We start from the raw sequence: 20,970 nt of genomic DNA, 5'->3' as shown, positions 1-20,970 counted from the left end.
GTTATAAGCAAAAAATTTCATTTTTCATATCTCCAGACCACTAGGTGTCAACTTCAGGTAATTCACTAGATGACCACTAAGTAACTTCAGGCCATAACACACACCAAGTTTGGTGTATGACAAATAAATATGACAAAGAGATATAGGCCAAGCTTTTGGTCAAATTAGGATAGGATGTTTTCGAGAACGGATGGGTCTATCAAAAAGCTTTTGTGAACTTTTTGCCAGCATGATCTGAAGATGATCTGAGCCAATTTTGGTGAAAATCAGACAAACCATCTAGGACGAGTTTGAAAAAAGTAGGTTTTCCTAACTATTAAAAATTGCGAAAAAAAAAAAAAAAAATCTTGACCCATAGAAATGTAAATTTTGGTCTCCATTCAACTCACATGTGCCAAGGAAATAATTAAGGAAATGTTTTTTCTTTTAGACCTTACAGTTTAAAAGTTAAACATGAGTAAAAGTGGTGACACTAAAGAGTTTGAATTAGAGACACCAAATTTGCTGTGGTTAACATTGAGACTGTTCTTTATAAGTGTGCCAAATTTCTTTCCTGCAAGTGGTTCTATGGGCAGCCATAAAATTCCAGAGCGGCAGAAGAAGAAGAAGAAGAAAACTATCCCCTAATAAAACCACAACAGACTCTGTTTCATGGTGTTAGGGGTGCATCGTTTCTGAACGAATCAATACATTTAAATAAAGTAATTGAGTGAACAATTCAATGACTCACTCAATACACACAAAAAGCCACTTGTCGCCACCTATTTACGTAATGATGTAACCGGCTTTCTTTGTTCATTGTACCGGAATGTTTTGCGCTACTGTTAAAAAACTACAAAAAGATAGGAAAATATTCAGTTTTATCCACAGACAAGACCACTTGATGTGTTTAAAAAAGGCTGAAGTCACTACTCACTAGCTTGTGCAGTGAATTTCTTTTACACTCATCAGGCATTTAATGGACTGATAAACAACCCAACTGCCCTTGTCACATTGCTACAGATGAACCTGACAGTGAGGCTAATGCAGAAACTCGCTGGTTCTTTAGAAGGGATTGAGAACTGTAACTGCAAGCCACCTTTAAATTTCCACCTTAATCTTTTTGAAATTGGGTTTCTGAGGATTTTAATATTCATGATCTGTCATAGTGTCATAATCTGATATGACAAGTGAATTAAAAAAAAGATGATCTTGATATGACAATGTCAGGATATTCATCTAACCCATAACAGTCTAACATGGCATTAAGTGCAAGTCCATCGCTCTATACAAGCAGATAACTCCTGTATGTGAATAAATTTCGTGTCAAGCAATTAAGATTTCAATCACCATTGACTGAATTACAGGCTTGAGCACAGATATATTTTCACTCACTTACACAACAGGATTAATATTCATTAACCGAGCAGGTCATCAGACCTTAGTGTGTTTTATATTGTTATTGACGATGGAATTAGTTGTCGTATTATTTTCTTATAAGTATTATTGCTGTTTTTTTAGACACATTACCATGTATAATCTGGCAGGTCAGGTAAAACTCCATTGCTGATGTGTGCGTTGCCAGTAATATATTTTTTTTTACATTTACACTGTATATGTTTCCTAAAATAACATCTGACTAATGAAATTACAAGGGAGACGTTTATAGTAAAGGGCAGCAGGATATGTACACATTACTAATGTGATCCAGTTGTTAAATCTGGTTTTTAATTTCTCAAAATCTGTACTAAAAGAGTAAACAAACATAATGCTCATAAATACTGTGGATGTAACATTCTCTGGCAGAAAATCTACACAGCTGAGCAAAATCCTGAGAACAACAGATTAAATCAATTGATAAAACCTCTAGCTGCAGTTTTTAAAATATTTTATTTATCACCGAGAAAAGTACGCCCACGGCGGCACATTGATTTACCTAAATCAAAGTGGATTTGCACTTGGAACTGTAGGTCTGGTGAATTTTAAATCAGAGCTATATATCTAAAACACGCTACATCAGTTTCAGCAGATCAGGACACTTTTTTTTAGCTCAATGCAGAACTAGATAAAACATGAACACTTTAAACCAACCACATCCTTTACATCTGACCTGCCTCATCACCTGGAAATCTCAGTGAATTTAAAAATGTGATTTATACGCTCCCACATATGTCTAGGAAATTTCATTAGATAGATATAGATCTTGACGAGGGTGTTTGTAGAGTCAAAACCAGTTTACAATCCAGCCAACATCACAGAATAAGTCCAAAGAATGATAAACGTTAGGCTGCTGGCTAAAAAAAATAGCTTTTGAAGACAAAATGGTCTTCCTCAAGGGGGAAGGAATCAGAATATTAATAGAGCGTTTTCACGACGCACCATTAATCTGCCATATTGCCGGCACTGAACGTAAAAAATGCATATATAATTATTGCTACAGAAAATGGTCAATTGTTGTCATGTTTTGGGCTGTACTAATTAGTTGGACCACCAAAAACGTTTAAAGTACTATAGACTGACAAGTTATAACAAATAAAGTAGAAGAGAGCAAAAAACTGTCTGAGGAACAAAAGGCGTTTGTGGTTGGCCAAACTGAAGTGGGATTTTAAAGGAACACTCCACTTTTTTTGGAAATAGGCTCATTCTCCAACTCCCCCCGAGTTAATAAGTTGAGTTTTACCGTTTTGAAATCCATTCAGCCGTTCTCCTGTTCTGGCGATATCACTTTTAGCATAGCTTAGCATAGATCATTGAATCCTATTAGACCAATAGCATCATGTTCAAAAATGACCAAAGAGTTTCGATATTTGTCCTATTTAAAACTTGACTCTTCTGTAGTTATATCGTGTACTAAGTCCGGTGGAAATGCAAAGCTGCGAGTTTCTAGGCCGATAAGATTAGGAACTACACTCCCATTCCGGCGTAATAGTCAAGGAAGTTTGCTGCCGTAATATGGCCGAAGCAGGCGGAGTATTATCAGAAATGAGTTCCCAGCTAGTTTAGCATTTGCACATGTGCTGCGTGGTATTACTGCTCCTTGCTTCGGCCTTATTACGGCAGCAAACTTCCTTGACTATTACGCCGGAATGGGAGTGTAGTTCCTAATCTTATCAGCCTAGAAAACCGCTGCTTTACATTTCCACCGGTCTTAGTACACGATATACCTACAGAAGAGTCAAGTTTTAAATAGGACAAATATCGAAACTCGTTGGTCATTTTTGAACATGATGCTATTGGTCTAATAGGATTCAATGATCTATGCTAAGCTATGCTAAAAGTGATATCGCCAGAACAGGAGAACGGCTGAATGGATTTCAAAACGGTAAAACTCAACTTATTAACTCGGGGGGAGTTGGAGAATGAGCCTATTTCCAAAAAAAGTGGAGTGTTCCTTTAAGGGCAAGAGTCTTGACAACATTTGTGTTTGTTCTTATCATTTCCAGTCAGGTAGGTGAAATATTAAGCTAATATCCTAATTAATACTGCTTGTATGCATCTTTACAACCTATTAACATAAGTTTGTCAAAATATTGCATCCTTCTTATTAAGTTGTACTCTATATGATTTAGCAGCTTCCACACATTTTTATCCGTGGTTTAGACAGCATAAATTAGCAGAACAATGTATTAAGTAGTACATTAACCATACAATCCATGCTGGATGTTGATGAATGTTGTTTACATTCGAGTATCACCAATATGGCCGTGCATCCGGGTAACTGACCAAATTGTCTGTATTATTATTTGTATAATTGAGACATTTTTACACATATAAATGTCATGATATTAATCTATTCATCATGAAAATTGACACCTGGCTGACAATGTGAGGTACAGTATGTATGTGATGTATTTAAGCGACATTTACCGACTAGAGCAACAGTGCTGTGTTTTGAATATCAGCAGCTAGCTTCAGGTAAATTTCAAACAGCATTTTCGCGGAAAGGACAAGATAAGTTTCGTTCGATTCGTTCCAAACTCGAACCGAACAACAGAACGCGATTCATTTTGGAGCGCTGAGGTATTTATTTGACAAACAAATACAAATTGACACGGTCAAAATAAACACTTAGCCGACTTCCTGTTTTTTCAACAGCTTATTTTTGGGTAAGTTTTACTGTTATCAAAATGGCATAGGGATTTCAAACGGCCACATATGATTGTTATAAATGTACTGCACTCGCTCATATGAATGTTATATAATAACATATGATAATAATAAATAAGTTAATGTAGAGAAACTTACATTTTAGACACAGTGCTGTCACAATTTTGCTGTGCCAACAAAGACAGATCCAGCAAAATCAACCGTTGCATTTTCAAACAACCGAGTGCAATTGTGGAGTTTCTTTAGTGATTGAGTCGTTTTCAAACGAATCATTTATTTGATTGATTCAATGACTCGCTCATACCAAAGAAGTTAATCGTCTCTCTACCACTGTTGTAATGTCGTAACCTGCTGAATGTCACAGGGGGAGACTACTATTATTATTATTTTCTCTTCTAAAAAAAATTGATCGTTACCACAGAATGTATGTAGTGGGCTAAATAAGTGATTATTTTTGGCTACTCAACAGGTAAAGAATCACTGCTTCAGGTAACCTCTTGATACCTGCTTATCAGTCAACAGATGTCACACTCAAATACTGATGAAAGGAAATCTCAAATTAAAAAGGTTTCTTCAATACAAACTACATTTAATACAGCGTTTAATATAGCCTGAGATATTGAAAGCTTACTGACAGCACATAGGAGCTCTTTGTCTACCAGGGGAGTCATAGCAGCTTTGCAAAAGCATTTGAGAAAGTACTGCACTCTGGTGGCCAAAGGTTACAAATGCATTGTTGTCAAAAAAGGTCAATGTGGGTTCAATGAACTATATCTTTTTCATGTTGAAACATGGAAATGTTCAATATATTTTTGTGAAGACATTAAAAGATGTGCCAGTACAGAATATGCACACTAAGAGGTGTTCAAAGAAGTGAAAAAAGTCTTCCTTTATGGTTGGCCTATAGTGAAAAGCTTTTAGAACATACTATGCTATTCAATCTATGTAAGGTTCAAACCTTTTAAAGGGTTAATAATAAATCCAATATATGAGTCATTTAATGGAGTAGAGCTTTAGCCATGGATATTTCCTGCATTGCATTCGGAGTTATAGCCAGGTGGGCGACAGGATTGCTTACTGAAATTGAATCTACTCTACTTAAAGCGTTTGAAAGACTCTCAGTGAAAGATCCTCTAATGCATTACTGAATCTCTTTACAAGAGCAAAATTGGCTCCGAGTCTGAATAGCCACCTTTTAAAATGTGAAATGCTGTAATGAGGGTTCAAGGTTTTGCTTCTAGGTTAAACATTTCTCTATTTGGTTCACTAACAATTACACAAATAAAAGTAGAAGTGATGAGGAATAATTGAAATGATCAAAAAATATCACTGCTAATAGCCTAATGCACGTTACACACACATTTGCAGTATAACCATAAATCATATTTCATATAATTAAGGATGAGGCTTGTATTTTATAATTTTTTTTAAATTTATCTACTCAGAATGCTTCAGAAGGAAACGTGACGCATTAAGAGCCTGAATTTGAAGATAAGGGTAAATTTAACTTAGTTTGTCTTCTGGGAAACATCTTCTGTAGATTCTGAAGGGCAGTACTAAATAAAAAAATATGATATTTAGGCAAAATAAGAAAAATGTACACATCTTCATTCTGTTCAAAAGTTTTCACCCCCGACTCTTAATGCATTGTGTTTCCTTCTGGACCGTTAGTGAGCGTTTGAACGTTCTGTAATAGTTGCATATGAGTTCCTTAGTTGTCCTTAGTATAAGAAGACTTCAACTGTATGTATACTGACATGAAAAAAACGAATGCATAGTTTGCATAAAATAGATGAGCCACTGTTATCTTACCCAACTCAATACTGTGGGCTTTCAATGAAACTAAACTAATGCAACTAATGTTCTTGTGTGCAAATGTTCTCCTGCTCTCTCTTTTATACACACACTCACCCACAAGCAGCACCTTGAAGTGTCAGCATGTGGCCATTTGTTCATGACAATGGTATTAAGAAGGTGTGAATGATGTGTAACATTTGTTACATTAAGCAAACAGGCACAGAGAGCTCATTTCCTCTCCTTCGCTCTGTTTTTTCAACATCCAACTCATCACACTATCAACTGTCTAAGAGATGCCTTTCAAAAAGCAACCAAGGATTTTATTCCTCATCTCAAATCAAACAGTGACAAATGGTATTAAATACAACTTACTTATTTATTATTGAGGTGAAAAAGTAATTTTATACAAGAATGCTCATTAAATATGACAGAAACAACATTACATGAATACAAATACAGTCATTTAAATTATGTACAATCTTATTTACAACAGGTCATGGATAACATTAAGTAGGCTAATAATAAAAAACAGCATTTACTAAGTACCTCAATGATTATTAGTGATAAATAAAACCAATTTCAATGTAGTTCAGCTGTACAGTCAATCAACATGGTAAAAAAAAAATGTTTTTATGGATAGTATGGCTTTTTAAAACCAGACAGAATGTAAGGATTTGTTTTGCATGGAGGTTTGCAAATACATTCTTAATGGCATCTGAAAGCATTATCAAATGATCCAAAATACTTCATAAATGAACATGCAATGTGAATGGCAGGCATTCAGATTCTGCAGAGCGTTCTTTGGAAGCAGAGAACCAGGCCGAAATGTCTCGCTTCCTCTCACAGGACGTGGTAGACTGGTCTGTTGCTGGGACTGTCTGGAGAACTGCACTGGGAATCACTTCCAGTTGGAGAGAGTGCGACCATGTTCCTCATTCCCATTGCAACTCCCGTATCTACAGAGGACAGCCTGTCCACAATACTGGACAGACACTGCAAACTAGATGCTCCTGGAGTTCTGTCCATTGCACTAGCTGTATTCACGAAGAAAGAGAAATTAAGTCATTAATGACAAACAATATATGACACAAAGACTTTTTAAACAGTGAAAATAATCTAAGTTCTTACCATTTTGTGCATCAAAGTTGTAGTTATTCCCAAAGTTTGGATTCATCTGAGGCCATACAGGACTGTTGCAGTCAACCTAAAGAGAAGAACACAAAAGGTTCCATCATAAGCATTGAACATGATATAAACAGGACATGGGTTGTCTCTCTTCCTAGAGCTACGAGCAGCGCTGCGTAGTCTGTGCACTTCACTGTATCTCTTTATTTCACAAGCTGGTTACTTCGCGAAGGGACTCCCACGCTATGCTGGGCTTCAGGCGTGGCGAATTGATTGAGTCAGTGGAAGCCACACCAGTTTGTGCAAGATGACACTTTCTCCGAGTAAATCTGCAGAAAATCCTGGCAGCAGCGCAGCTCATGCAGTCAGTCAGGAATGCGGCACGGCCGTCACTTTCCTGCCAGTCTCTGTTGGCTGGATTTACTGAGGCTTTATTAGGCTATAAAGAGTCCAGTGGGAAAGCCATTACTATATCCTCCATTCTTAAACCCTGTACTGAGATTTTGTCAGAAATGTTTTGCGAACCAACATCTCACGTTGTTTGCAGCATTGCTGTTGGGCTTCTGCAGCCGTCTTGGAAAGGTCACACTTGTAAAGACATTTTAATCTCAGTATATTTTCTACCTGATGAAAAGTTTACAAACTAACTGCCTCAGAACATTTCTGGAAGTCTTGTCCTTGTTGACAAATGGTTCAAAGGCTCTATTATGAATGGCAATGTCACTCTTGCAATAGAGACATTACTATTTAAATCATAGCTCATTCTTTCTTGCAAACAAATGATTAGCACCAAGCCAAATTAACAAAACTACACAGCTTTTAACAAACTGTAAGGTGCAAATCAAACAAAATGCCCAAATTTATGTAAATAGAAACATATAAATGCTACCAGTGCTAGAAACAGAGAAGAAAACCCTTAGTAAACAGTGACAATTTGGTTGTTTTTAACATATATAGCATATTTCAGGTCAACAGAGTGTTGACTATGATCATTTAACAAACTCCGTTCATTTTTAAGCTCCAAAAACAATGCTATATGTTGCAGTGTGCTTCCCTGACAAACAGCAGTAAGCTTGCATCTTAGCGTATCAAAAGAGCCAGATGTGGGCAGCAATTTATTGTTGTCATGCTGAGACTGAGGGATCTCTGACTACGTTTGATGGATAGAATGCCCTGTGCGCTATTGAGATAAAGCATGAAGATGAAAACAGAGACAGACAAGGACAAGGGCCTTGTCTAGATTCATACAATAAGATGGAAATCTCAAAACTCTACATTCGAAAAGATTTTTCCATGCAATTGGGCCCTGACCTTTAAAAATCTCCCTCTAGGAAAGATAGTTTGGACAGACTTTCGGTATCAATCTAAACCCCACAGTTTGACTTGAAGAGTAAGAAAGTATATTTACCATGCTTTCAGAACAGCTCGATGATGGACTGGCCGGCTCAGAGCTGCTTTCCATCGGCAGGCTGTAGTAGCTTTCCACCTGTTCCCTGAGGAGCTCCTGAAGGCTTTCGATGTACTGGATGGCGTTTCTCAGGATCTCGACTTTGGGAAGTCGCTGACTGGGGTTCGCCGAGGTGCAGCGGCGTAGTGCCTCAAATGCATGGTTCACCTTCTTCAGCCTGCGGCGTTCCCTCATAGTGGCGGCTCTCCTTCGGTCCACCGTGCTGGCTTTACGCTTACAAGCTTTGCAGGCCCATTGCAGACAGTGACCTGGCTGGTGAGGGGCTCCGGGGGCTCGGACGTGCTCGTCCTCTTCGGACCCAGCCAGTTCCCCTCCGGGACCAAAGTCCAAAGCTTCAGGCGATGAGGCGCAGGCACTGTCGTAGAACATTTGGGATGTAGAGAATACGTCCATGATTGAGTTTGTGCGGTTGTTGGAGATCTGTGAGTGATGTGGTTTCTCTGGTGCCATACGGCCCTTCTTATATGGCGGGGCCCACACTGGTCAGCCCTAATGACCGTGCCCCATTGGCCAAGGCAGGGCTCAGCGACCCCCCTTCCTCACCACCCAGATCCCCACCTAAACCCAACACCCCTACTGAGTTTCCCACATCTGTGTGGAGGGGTGGTTTCTCACTCAGTTCAACACCATGACAGTCATTACAAGAGGGAATTATCATCAATAAACATTCATGAAGAAACTCTTAGTTTAGATCTTACTTTACTTATTTCAGGGTTTAAGTGCACTACTTTAATCGTTAAACATAAGGATTTTTAGCTGTAGCCATTTACGTTTTGTCTTCTAATGTGTCCAATAATTTTAATTGATTATTAAAAGTCTTTAAAAGTACTAACAATTGATTGTATATATGTGACCCTAGGCCACAAAACCAGATTTAAATAGAACGGGTATATTTGTAGCAATAGCCAAAAATACATTGTATGGGTCAAAATTACGCCAAACATCATTAGGGTGTTAAGTAAAGGTCATGTTCCATTAAGATATTTTGTAAATTATGTACTGTAAATATATAAAAACTTGCATTACACTGCTAAGAACTTCATTTGGACAACTTTAAAGGCAATTCCCTCAATATTTAGACTGTTTTGCACCCTCAGATTCCAGATTTTCAAATAGTATCTCGACCAAATATTGTCCTATCCTAACAAACCATACATCAAGCGAAAGCTAATTTTTCAGCTTTTAGATATTGTATAAATCTCAATTTCAATAAATTAACCACTATGACTGGTTTTGTGGTCCAGGGTCACATATAGTTAAGTTCCACAGATATATGTTTATCTGCATGGGTCCTCCTGAAAGTTTGAGAGATTTTTGTTTTAGTAAAGACGCATTCAAAATTTAAACCAGTAAAGTAAATGTAACTCCTATTATCTTAAAACAAAGCGGTCAAGAATGACTCCATGTTTAAGAGTTTGCTGGCTAATTTTACGCTTGAGAAAAGAGCAGCGTTGCAGATGCGGCCCAGCTGTAAGGGCTGGTGTAGCATTTCAGAGGCACACACTCACGCAGATACACAACTCAAGATCCGGACTGTGGATGAAGGTGTCAGAAGCAGCGTGTCCACGTTAGTTAAATTAAAAGTTCATTATATTTCTAAATAGCTCATTAGCAACTGTGTGCCACTCTCATTGTTTTTGTAACTATACCAGTCAAAATTTTTGAACAGTACGATTTTTTATGTTTTTCTTAAAGAAGTCTCTTCTGCTCATCAAGCCTGGATTTATTTGATCCAAAGTACAGGAAAACATATTTTGAAACATTTTTACTATTTAAAATAACTGAAATAACTGTTTTCTATTTGAATATATTTTAATGTAATATTTTAATCATTTATTGCTGTGATCAGAGCTAAATTTTCAGCATCATTACTGCAGTCTTCAGTGTCACATGATCCTTCAGAAATCATTCTAATATTCTGCTTTGCTGTTTACTATGCCAGTCAGTATAATTTTCTTTCTTTTTTTACTTTTTTTGGGGGGAAAGAAGTGATAGAAATGAATACTTTTATTTAGCAAGGATGCTTTAAATTGATCAAAAGTGATTATAAAGACACTTATAATGTTACAAAAGATTTCTATTTCACATAAATGCTGTCCTTCTGAACTTTCTCTTCATCAAAGAAACCTGTCATCAAAAAAAGCTGTTTTCAACATAATAATAAATGTTTTGAGCAGAATATTAGAATGATTTCTGAAGGCTTATGTGACTGGAGCAATGATGGTAAAAAAATTCAGCTTTGAAATCACAGGAATAAATTGCATTTTAAAATATATTCAAATAGTTACTGTTTTTGCTGTACTTTAGATCAAATAAATAAATACAGGCTTGGTAAGCAAAAAACTACTAGTTTGACTGGTAGTGTATATTGTAATAAATGTATATGGGTTGTTCTTCAAATAGGGAGATTTTTTATCCCGTAGGATTATATTTAAAAGAACAATTCTGTTTCTGAAAGGTCAATTAAATTCATTGTAAATAAATGATTTTAGTTTCTTTAATTATTTTTACCTCATTTTTAGGACTTTCTCTATTTTGGGCTTGTCCCCTTGTCCCTTTTATAACTTCCCCTCTGCAACAAATGATTGGTAAAAATAATTTTGAAAATAGAAAAAAATTTGAATTATAAAGAAATTGTAATCATGTTTAAGAAATTGTGAAAAGCATTCAAATAATTAAACAATTATCCTCAATTATTTTGGTATTTACGTGCATGTGTGTGTTTGTGTTAAATTAACAATAATAACTGCAAAAAATTGACTTCTACACACTAAAAAATTCCTGGGTTTAATACAAAATATGAAATATGGAAAAACCCAGTGACTAGGTTGTTTTGACTCAGCAGTTGGGTTGAAAATGACTATATGTGACCCTGGACCACAAAACCAGTCTTAAGTCGCTGGGGTATATTTGTAGCAATAGCCAAAAATACATTGTATGGGTCAAAATTATTGATTTTTCTTTTATGCCAAAAATCATTAGGAAGTTAAGTAAAGATCATGTTCCATTAAGATTTTTTTGTAAAATTCCTACTGTAAATATATCAAAATGTAATTTTTGATAAGTAATATGCATTGTTAAGAACTTAATTTGGACAACTTTAAAGGTGATTTTCTCAGTATTTAGATTTTTTTGCACCCTCAGATTTCAGATATTCAAATAGATGTATCTCGGCCAAATATTGTCCTATCCTAACAAACCATACATCAATAGAAAGCTTATTTATTGAGCTTTCATATGATGTATACGTCTCAGTTTTGTAAAATTTAACCTTATGACTGGTTTTGTGGTCCAGGGTCACATATGGCTGGCTTAAAATTAACCCAAAATAGGTTGCAAACCCAGCACTTGGTTGTTCAGCATTTTTTTAGAGTAACTGTCCAGCTTTGTCTCCAAAAACTGAAAAATGACATTTATCACACACAGATCCACACTATATACCAATACCAATTATACCAATTCTTTTTGAGGTTGATCAAGGTCATGATCACATGCTGTTATTCAGAAACGTTCAACATTTCTCACATTTACACAGTTTATTTGCTATAGTTTAGAAAATAGTAATAATATAAGACAAAATCCTCTTGGTAATCACAAATAAATTAGGCTAAATAGCTGTCAGCTGATAAATTTAAGTACACAATTAGATAACATCCAATTTTGGTCACTAATTACCAAGCCATGCTTGATTTTGTTCAGTCTGTGGTGTAAAAGGTCATATTAGCAATTAAAGAAAAAACATTTAAGCAAAACATGGTCAGGTCTAAGTGTCTGAATAATTTTTAGTCCCAAATTTTGATCAATTAACTGGTAGTCCACTGCATGTAGATTTTTTGGGTATAATATATCACAGTTTACTTTATTTTGCTATCCTCACTTACATAAATGCACTATAGTGTTCTGCACCCACTAGTAACATGAAATCAAATTTCGTCAATATAGCACTAACAAATGGTGCGTAAATGCAATTATGTAATTTAAAAAAAACACATCGTTTATAACCGCAACACTGCTGGTGTCTTAAAACCACCGTCTATTGCTGTATAGAGGTCATTACTCGAGCCATTAGTGTTGACAGCTAATAAAGATACAATGCGGATATTTCTCACAACGTGCTAAAACTTTTGGCCTCTGCAGTGTCTGGGAACCGCGCGCACCTAAGAAAACACGAATAGCCGGTGTAGTTTGTATTGCGCACAGCTGAAGAAGACATTGGCCGGGGATAATCCTGCTTAGCTGTCGTTCAGATCAAAGACAATTGACTGTTAACAACATGGACAACGAGAAAACCTGACAGCGGTCGATAACTGAGTCCAACTCAGATTGCGTAAGCATATGGTGAACTCGCAAGGAACGGCTGTGATGAGTGAGCGTACAAACCCGCTCTGAGATTTGGGAACGGTCCGGTGTCTCAGGGGAACTTCGGGGCTTTTCTGAGGGGCTGTTGTCAAGGGTCAGGGACTGTGTTAAGTGTAGGGCAGAGGGTGAGCGTTAATGTTTCTTTCACTGAGGAGGCTGGCAGTTTTATTTTCTCTTACAAGTGTTTGTTCGGACTTCGGAGTAAATGTGCTATTGCTATATTTTATTATCATTTTTTCGCGCGCTTTCCATTAATTTCCAATCGATGTTAAATATATGTGAAATCTTGAAACAGAAGCTAAAGAAAAACAATAGAAAGATATGCTTTTCGTTCACCCTCTTGTTTTGCTCCATCCCTCTTTTGCCTGCCAAGACCAGCCATAGGCTGCACTTTTTCCATCAGCAATAACAGTATCATATTTGATCACATGGTCAGATGGTGTGATTGGCAAGAGCATTTGTCTGGCAGCTAGAGGAAGTGTTTCCTCAGCTCCAGTGATGTCAGTAAATCTAGTCTTTTTTTTCTTTTCTTTTTCTTTAATCCTATAGCTTTAGTTGTGTATCTAACCAGCACTTCCCTCTGTTTTACTCCAGATGTTACCACTTACACCTAGTAATTATTTTACCAAAATAAGAGGAATCATACAAATTGCATGTTATTTTTTTATTTATTACTCACCTGAATAAGATATTTGACATAGAAGGTGTTTACAAAAAATAATAGTTGAAATTACCCTTTTCAAAAGCTTGCATACACTTGATTCTTAATACCATGTTGTTACCTTAATGATCCACAACTGTGTGTATTTTTTTTTTTTTTTTAGTGATAGTTGTTCATGAGTCCCTTGTTTGTCCTGAACAGTTAAACTGCCTGCTATTCTTCAGAAAAAGCATTCAGGTCCCACAAATACTTTTATTGGTTTTTCAGCATTTCTATGTGTTTGAACCCTTTCCAACAATGACTGTACGATTTTGAGATCCATCTTTTCACACTGAGGACAACTGAGGGACTCATATGCAACTATTACAGAAGGTTCAAACGCTTACTGATGCTTCAGAAGGAAAAACAATGCATTAAGAGTTGGGGGTGAAAACTTATGTATTTGAAGATCAAGGTAAATGTAACTTTTTTGTCTTCTAGGAAACATGTTCATATCTTCTGTAGCTTCTAAAGGGCAGTACTAAATTAATAAAATATGGTATTTAGCCAAAATAAGAAAAAATTACACATTCTGTTCAAAAGTTTTCACCCTCAGCTTAATGCATCGTTTTTCCTTCTGAAGCATCAGTGAGTGTTTGAACCTTCTGTGATAGTTGCATATGAGTCCCTCAGTTGTCGCCAGTGTCAAAAGATGGATCTCAAAATCATACAGTCATTGTTGGAAAGGGTTCAAATACACAAAAATGCTGAACAACCAAAGAATTTGTGAGACCTGGAGGAGTTTAACTTTTTAGGACAAACAAGGGACTCAACAACTAAACTCTCACTAAACCAAAAAAAAAAAAAAAAAAAACCCAGCTGTGGATCATTCAGATAACAACACAGTATTACGAATCAAGTGTATGTAAACTTTTGAACAGGGTAATTTTTATAAATGTAATGATTATTTTCTGTATGATAACCCACTATCTGAGCTGTCTATGCTTATATAATTTATTATTTAATATAACAATGACATAAACTCTGCAAGGTATATTATATAACTTACATCTAACTTTACTTTTCTTAAGGAATTTTCTTAAACTGATGCGTAAACAAAGCCTCAATTAAGTCTCTCAAGCCTTCAGAGCAATAAAATGTTCCTCTGGGATGATTCCCAGATGGCAAGATGCTTATAATCACATTCACTGTGCCTCCCTTTGATGAAAACTAATGACATATTTGTAGTTGTTATGTACTTCAGAGAATGTTCATATGCAAAATCAAGCAATGAATCTGTCAAGGCCTTTCAATTGTGATTTTCTCTCTCTGCTAAAGGAGTCAGGCATCATGACTAATAAAAAAAACACAATAAAATCACACCATCTTTACATCTGAGATGCTATTAAAACAACCCTGTAGACAGAGCTATCTAGTTACAGTCTGGCTCACTAAGAGGAGAGCAATGAATCTCTTTGAAGGGGGCCGCTCTTAATACCACATCCCTTATCAGACATTTAGCTTTGTTTTCATCTTCGTTCAAAAACATTTAGAAATTGTAGATTTTTAACAGCGTACCAGCAGTATTTCTATGTATTTGAACCCTTTCCAAAAATGACTGTATGATTTTGAGATCCATCTTTTAACACTGAGGACAACTGAGGGACTCATATGCAACTATTACAGAAGGTTCAAACACTCACTGATGCTCCAGAAGGAAACACAATGCATTAACAACTGAGGGTGAAAACCTATGTATTTGAAGATCAAAGTAAATTTGACTTATTTTGTCTTCTAGGAAAAATGTGAGTATCTTCTGTAGCTTCTGAAGGGCAGTACTAAATGAAAAAAATATGATATTTAGGCAAAACAGAAAAATTTAAACTTCTTCATTCTGTTCAAAAGTTTTCACCCCCAGCTTTCAATGCATCGTTTTTCCTTCTGAAGCACCAGTGAGCGTTTTGAACAATTACTCCCAAGATTTAACTTTGTTTTCATCTTCGTTCAAAAACATTTAGAAATCGTAGATTTTTAACAGCGGATTACATACTAAATATAGCATTTTAATTCTGAGTCTGAGTACCAGCAGTATTTCTATGAATTTGAACCCTTTCCGACAATGACTGTATGATTTTGAGATCCATCTTTTAACACTGAGGACAACTGAGGGACTCATATGCAACTATTACAGAAGGTTCAAACACTCACTGATGCTTCAGAAGTAAACACAATGCATTAACAACTGAGGGCGAAAACTTATGTATTTGAAGATCAAGGTAAATTTCACTTATTTTGTCTTCTAGGAAACATGTATGTTCTGTAGCTTCTGAAGGGCAGTACTCAATGAATAAAATATGATATTTAGGCAAAATAGAAAAATTTACACATCTTCATTCTGTTCAAAAGTTTTCACCCCCAGCTTTTAATGCATCGTTTTTCCTTCTGAAGCACCAGTGAGAGTGCATTTAGAAATCATAGAAATACTAAACATTTAGAAATCTTAGATTTTTAACAGCGGATTACATACTAAATATAGCGTTTTAATTCTGAGTCTGAGTATCAGCAGTATTTATGAAATAGAGAAGTCGAAATAACCAGAAAGTGGAACGGAAACAAAAACAATACTGTTTATTTCGCCAACGCTTTTCGGAAACACATGCCTTCATCAGGGCTAAAAGATTGCAAGTGCAAAAAGACTCACAAGACGACAGGAAAGTCCAACATAACATATCAAATGAAAAAAAATCACATATCAGGCACTATTTTTCTATTGAGCTTTTAATCAACATCGGATATCTAGAGGATTTAATGAAATATGAATTTCCCCCTTCCAGCCTTGTTTCCCAGATGTGTGTTGTTCAGGTCACTGGTCATTCTGAGTCATTTGAACGTTTGAGTACATAAGTTAACTTGTGTCTGTGATGAGGTCAAAGGTGGTAGTGTGTTAAATGGAAAGATCAGAGAGCCGGTCCTGACAGACAGCATGCTGTGCGAGATGGAAACGCCGAGGTGGAACTTGGGAACACCAACAAATCAGCTCTACCGATGGATAATTGCCAAGAGCGCAGGCATTCACACTTGTAAATTAAACCTGAGCGCTCAATGCGATGCAACCCAATGCTTCATTCGAGGGGACAACCCTCACAGCCTGTAACATTACGATAGCTGTCATGTTGCTTACAGCTTTGCAATATTTTCCCCTGACCAACCTTCTACTTCAGATCATGAGACAGATACGGCGGGGTTTCGTTGCAAGCAATCCGGAGTCCTGCCCTGCCAGCTGGAACTAACAGGCAAGGCCAGGGCTATTTCAGGGCCAGTCATACTTTACACTCCGTTAATACTCGTAAATCTCGAAAAGCTGCTGGCTTGACTGGTCAAGGCTGGTGGTTGAATACAGAGGGCTCCTAATTCAATAGGTTTAATGAGGACATTTGGTGGCTGGCCATCCTTGAGTGCCATACATGCCTGTTATCTTCAGCTTGGGACCTTTAAGTTAATGTTACAGCTCAGAATAGATTCAGCCGAATGAGTATGATGATTTTACATAGATGCTAAATTAATTTAAACCTTAACAAGGTTGAATGTCTTAGTGTTTACTGCCATGATTAAATTTAATAAGACAATAGGCGGGCATATTTTGACATCGCTAGATGTAGGCATATCAAATCCTCAAAATCACCAGTAAAATCCTATGGGCGAGACTTCCGGTTTATTAGCCGCTATAGAAAAATAACACGAAGAATAACAACGTGCAGTTAACGGTAAAACTGTTTGCACTACAAACTAGTGTGTTCATAATTAAAATAATATGGTAAGACACACCAATTTGCAATATCATGCAGCAAAACTGTTTAGTATAGCTAAAAATAGCTGGATGTTGAAGGACCAGAAGCCAGACCCATAAAATGTACAAATGGCTGTGCCCACTCTTACGGGAAGAAAAAGGTGGATACTGGTCAACTTCTAAAACTATTAAATAACAATAAATAAGTAGATAAAAATACAGAGGACATCTTTGAAGTTTTTAATGTTTAATGTTGGAACGATATCCGGTACTGATCAAGTGCTCAATTTTTCTTGTTAACTTATAAAATAATTTAAGTAACAGCAATATATTACAAAATATGTACATTTTAGGAACACTACATAAATTGACAGGAATCATTCTGCTGATATTAATGACCCTAAATTAACCTGGAATTACCTGCAGCAACTACACTGAATGGTCATGTTTGAAAAAACAAACAAAATCTAAATATTTCATTGGAACACTTCATAATTATATTAGCAAAGTAATTTATATACATTATTTAATTATACAATGCTTAACAGATCATGTACACTACCAGTTAAACGTTTTTTTTAAATGTTTTTTTAAAGATGTTTTCTGCTCACCAAGCCTGCATTTATTTAATCTAAAGTAGAGCAAAAACAGTACAATTTTGAAATATTTTTTGTATTTTAAACAACTGTTTTCTATTTAAATATAGTTTCAAATCTAATTTATTCCTGTGATTTCAAAGCTGAATTTTAGCACCATTACTCCAGTCATATGATCCTTCAGAAATCATTTTAACATGATCTAAAATGATTTTGCTGCTAAAAAACATTTATCATTGTTATCATGTTGAAAATAGCTGAGTATAACTTTTTCAGGTTTCTTTGATGAATAGAAAGTTCAGAAGAACAGCATTTATCTAAAATAGAAACCTTTTGTAACATTATAAATGTCTTTATCATCACCTTTGATAAATTTAAAGCATCCTTGCTAAATAAAAATATTAATTTCTATAATTTCTTTCTCAAATAATTTAAAGTGCTTAAATGGTATAGTGTAATAGTGTTACAAATACTTTTTATTTCAGACAAATGCTGATCTTTGAATCTTCCAATTCATCAAAGGATCCTTAAAAAAGTACTCAACTGTTTTAAATATTGATAATAATAATAATAATTATAATAAATGTTGCTTGAACAGCAAATCAGCATATTAGATTGACTTCTGAAGGATCATGTGACACTGAAGACTGAGAGTAATAATGCTGAATATTTAGCTTTGATCACAGGCATAAATTACATTTTAAAATACATTCGAATAGAAAAACGATTTTAAAAAGTAAAATATTTTGCTGTACTTTGGATCAAATATATGCAGGCTTGGTGAGCAGAAGAGAGTTTGAAAAAAAAAAACATTAAACATTTTGACTAGTAGTGTATGTTATTGAATAGTCTATATTAATTTGTTAAACTGAACATGATCTGTTATGCATTATTTACGCATGATTGTTAACAACTTCTTTATAAAAGTTATTGCAAGTGTCGCCTATCACATTTAAAACATTCACACTAGCTCATGGAAATAAATATAACGTAGGAAATGTGAGGTGGATGCTTGAGCTTCACTTTTCTGAGATCTGGTCGGGACAGCGAGCTTTCGTCTCTTCAGTGGAAATGCTGTCAACAATCGAGGAGAGGCGACGAAGGCTGCTGGACGTTGAAGACTCCACTGTGGCTTCTGGAACACACATCACGCACAGAGAAGTTCGCATGCATCATGAAACACATGGGGGAATTGGGTACAGAGAATTACACGACAAAAAATACCCAGCGAGATAACGGAATAAACAAGTACACAATGACAGTTACACACGCTGTATTACGTATGCGGAAAATTTGGCACAGAGGATTACGCGCAGAGACTTACGAAAAGTCAGTTATGCAAACAGAAATGCAAAAATATAAATACGAAATCACAGTTTCTGAAAATCATAGACACTGTAAATCATAGCTTTCAAGGTTAAGCAAACACGAGGTTGTCACGGGCCAGAACATTATGTTGTAGCTGCGTTTGTCTTTGTAAGGCACAAAATTACGCGCAGGGAAAACCACGCACATCTCCAACGAATGAAATATTAACAGCCAGCAACTACAGACCTTCAATATGTCTCTATGTTAAAACCTAAAACTTTGTTTCTCTGTACCAACCTTCTTGGTGGCCGGCCATCTGGGAGTTGGAATGATCTGGAATCCCCTGCCAGTTCTGGCAGGTCTTTTTCCAGTGATACTCATTGGAAGCCACCTGAACAGGCAATGATGATGGAAAGCATTAATACTGCTCTTAATTTAATTATAGCACATAATTAATATTAATAATCATTAGCTGCAAGCAGACATGTGGCACCACGTGGATGCAGCTGCTGTCAGAGCGCATGGATCGGTTGCACTGGCTCTTACATGGTTTTCTTTCACGCTGTATGTGTAAGGGTCATTGTCAGAGTTATGTTCTTGCTCATCCAGCGTGTGCAACAGGTCCTGCAGTTTCTCGATGTAGTTTATTGCGCTGCGTAAAATCTCCACTTTGGGCAGCCTCTGGTTCGGATTGGGCACCGTCTTTTTCTTTAACGCGTCAAAAGCTTCGTTGATCTTTTTAAGCCGCCGTCGTTCTCTCAGAGTGGCGGCCTTTCGCCGGTCGGTCGGCGCGGATTTTCTTTTACAGATCTTGCAAGCCCACATAAGACACTGACCCTCGCAGTGCGGCTGGAGCCCCGGCGGTGCGAGGACGTGTTCCTCCCCGCTGCTCTCGCACCCTGTCTCGGACGGGACCGGATCCTGCCCCGGGGACAGAGGGCTGTCATTCCCCTCATAGAGTGGGGACACTCCAGGCATATCCAAGGTCCCATGGTCCGCTTCGAGATAACGTAAATCGTTGAAAAAATAAGTGTTGGTCTCAAACAGGTCCATCATGTTGTTGTAGGCTGTTTTGACAGTAAGACTGTTGGCATTTAAATAGCCCTGTGACACAAGTCAGGGGACTTAAATATAGAATGTGAAATTCTATCCAGCGCTTAGCTGTTGCCGGGCTTCAGGCTCATTTCAATAGGCCTTCAGGACCACAGGAGTCCGACTCTTATGAAAATGAACCATGGTTTTACTACAAATAAAAACCATGCTTAGTTAAACCATGGAAACGACAAATCATGGTTTTGCTACACTAACCATAGTTTAACCATGCTATTTAGTGAAACTGTGCTTATACACAAAGCTGGGTAGATTACTTACAAATTGTAGTCTGTTACTGATTCCAAACTACATGACAAAATTGTAAAGTAACGTAATTCATTCTATTACATGTTTTAAGTAAAAGGCCTAAAGCGGAAGTCAAAAGTTTACATACACCTTGCAGAATCTGCTATGTTAATTATTTTACTAAAATAAGAGGGATCATACAAAATGCATATTCTTTTTTATTTACTGCTGACCTGAATAAGATATTTCACATAAAAGATGTTTACATATAGTCCACAAGAGAAAATAATAGTTAAATTTATAAAAAATATCCTCGTTCAAAAGTTTACATACACTTGATTCTTAATACTTTGTTGTTTTATTTATTTATTTATTTTTTAATGCATTGTGTTTCCTTCTGGAACATTAGTGAGCATTTGAACCTTCTGTAATAGTTGCATATGAGTCCCTCATTTGTCCTCAGCGT

The 20,970-nt window shown here is 36.4% G+C and overlaps 2 protein-coding genes across 2 annotated transcripts; both read right to left on the bottom strand.

The window, feature by feature from the left end:
• Window positions 1–6,275: 6,275 nt before the first annotated feature.
• Window positions 6,276–8,910, bottom strand: myf5 (myogenic factor 5). Its single transcript, XM_073838222.1, has 3 exons — window positions 8,417–8,910; window positions 7,012–7,087; window positions 6,276–6,917 (listed from the first exon to the last, which is right to left on the bottom strand). The coding sequence occupies exons 1-3, from the start codon at window positions 8,867–8,869 to the stop codon at window positions 6,724–6,726; spliced, it is 723 nt and encodes a 240-aa protein (XP_073694323.1). The 5' UTR covers window positions 8,870–8,910; the 3' UTR covers window positions 6,276–6,723.
• An 8,582-nt stretch (window positions 8,911–17,492) lies between these two features.
• myf6 (myogenic factor 6) lies at window positions 17,493–20,243 on the bottom strand. The gene is made up of 3 exons (XM_073838079.1): window positions 19,713–20,243; window positions 19,464–19,557; window positions 17,493–18,993 (listed from the first exon to the last, which is right to left on the bottom strand). The coding sequence occupies exons 1-3, from the start codon at window positions 20,220–20,222 to the stop codon at window positions 18,878–18,880; spliced, it is 720 nt and encodes a 239-aa protein (XP_073694180.1). The 5' UTR covers window positions 20,223–20,243; the 3' UTR covers window positions 17,493–18,877.
• Window positions 20,244–20,970: the final 727 nt, after the last annotated feature.

The sequence above is a fragment of the Garra rufa genome, chromosome 4 (assembly GCF_049309525.1).
Source record: "Garra rufa chromosome 4, GarRuf1.0, whole genome shotgun sequence".
Taxonomy (NCBI): domain Eukaryota; kingdom Metazoa; phylum Chordata; class Actinopteri; order Cypriniformes; family Cyprinidae; genus Garra; species Garra rufa.
This window is presented reverse-complemented; position numbering and strand designations above follow the sequence as displayed.

What these genes read in the sequence shown, in the direction of transcription:
- myf5 (XM_073838222.1), bottom strand. Translation starts at nt 8,869, where the DNA reads ATGGACGTATTCTCTACATCCCAAATGTTCTACGACAGTGCCTGCGCC. An exon ending in CGAGCTGTTCTGAAAGCATG is followed by an intron (nt 7,088 to 8,416) that starts GTAAATATACTT and finishes TCTTCTCTTTAG; the next exon opens with GTTGACTGCAACAGTCCTGT. An exon ending in CAACTTTGATGCACAAAATG is followed by an intron (nt 6,918 to 7,011) that starts GTAAGAACTTAG and finishes TCGTGAATACAG; the next exon opens with CTAGTGCAATGGACAGAACT.
- myf6 (XM_073838079.1), bottom strand. Translation starts at nt 20,222, where the DNA reads ATGATGGACCTGTTTGAGACCAACACTTATTTTTTCAACGATTTACGT. An exon ending in ACAGCGTGAAAGAAAACCAT is followed by an intron (nt 19,558 to 19,712) that starts GTAAGAGCCAGT and finishes TTGCCTGTTCAG; the next exon opens with GTGGCTTCCAATGAGTATCA. An exon ending in GATGGCCGGCCACCAAGAAG is followed by an intron (nt 18,994 to 19,463) that starts GTTGGTACAGAG and finishes TGTGTGTTCCAG; the next exon opens with AAGCCACAGTGGAGTCTTCA.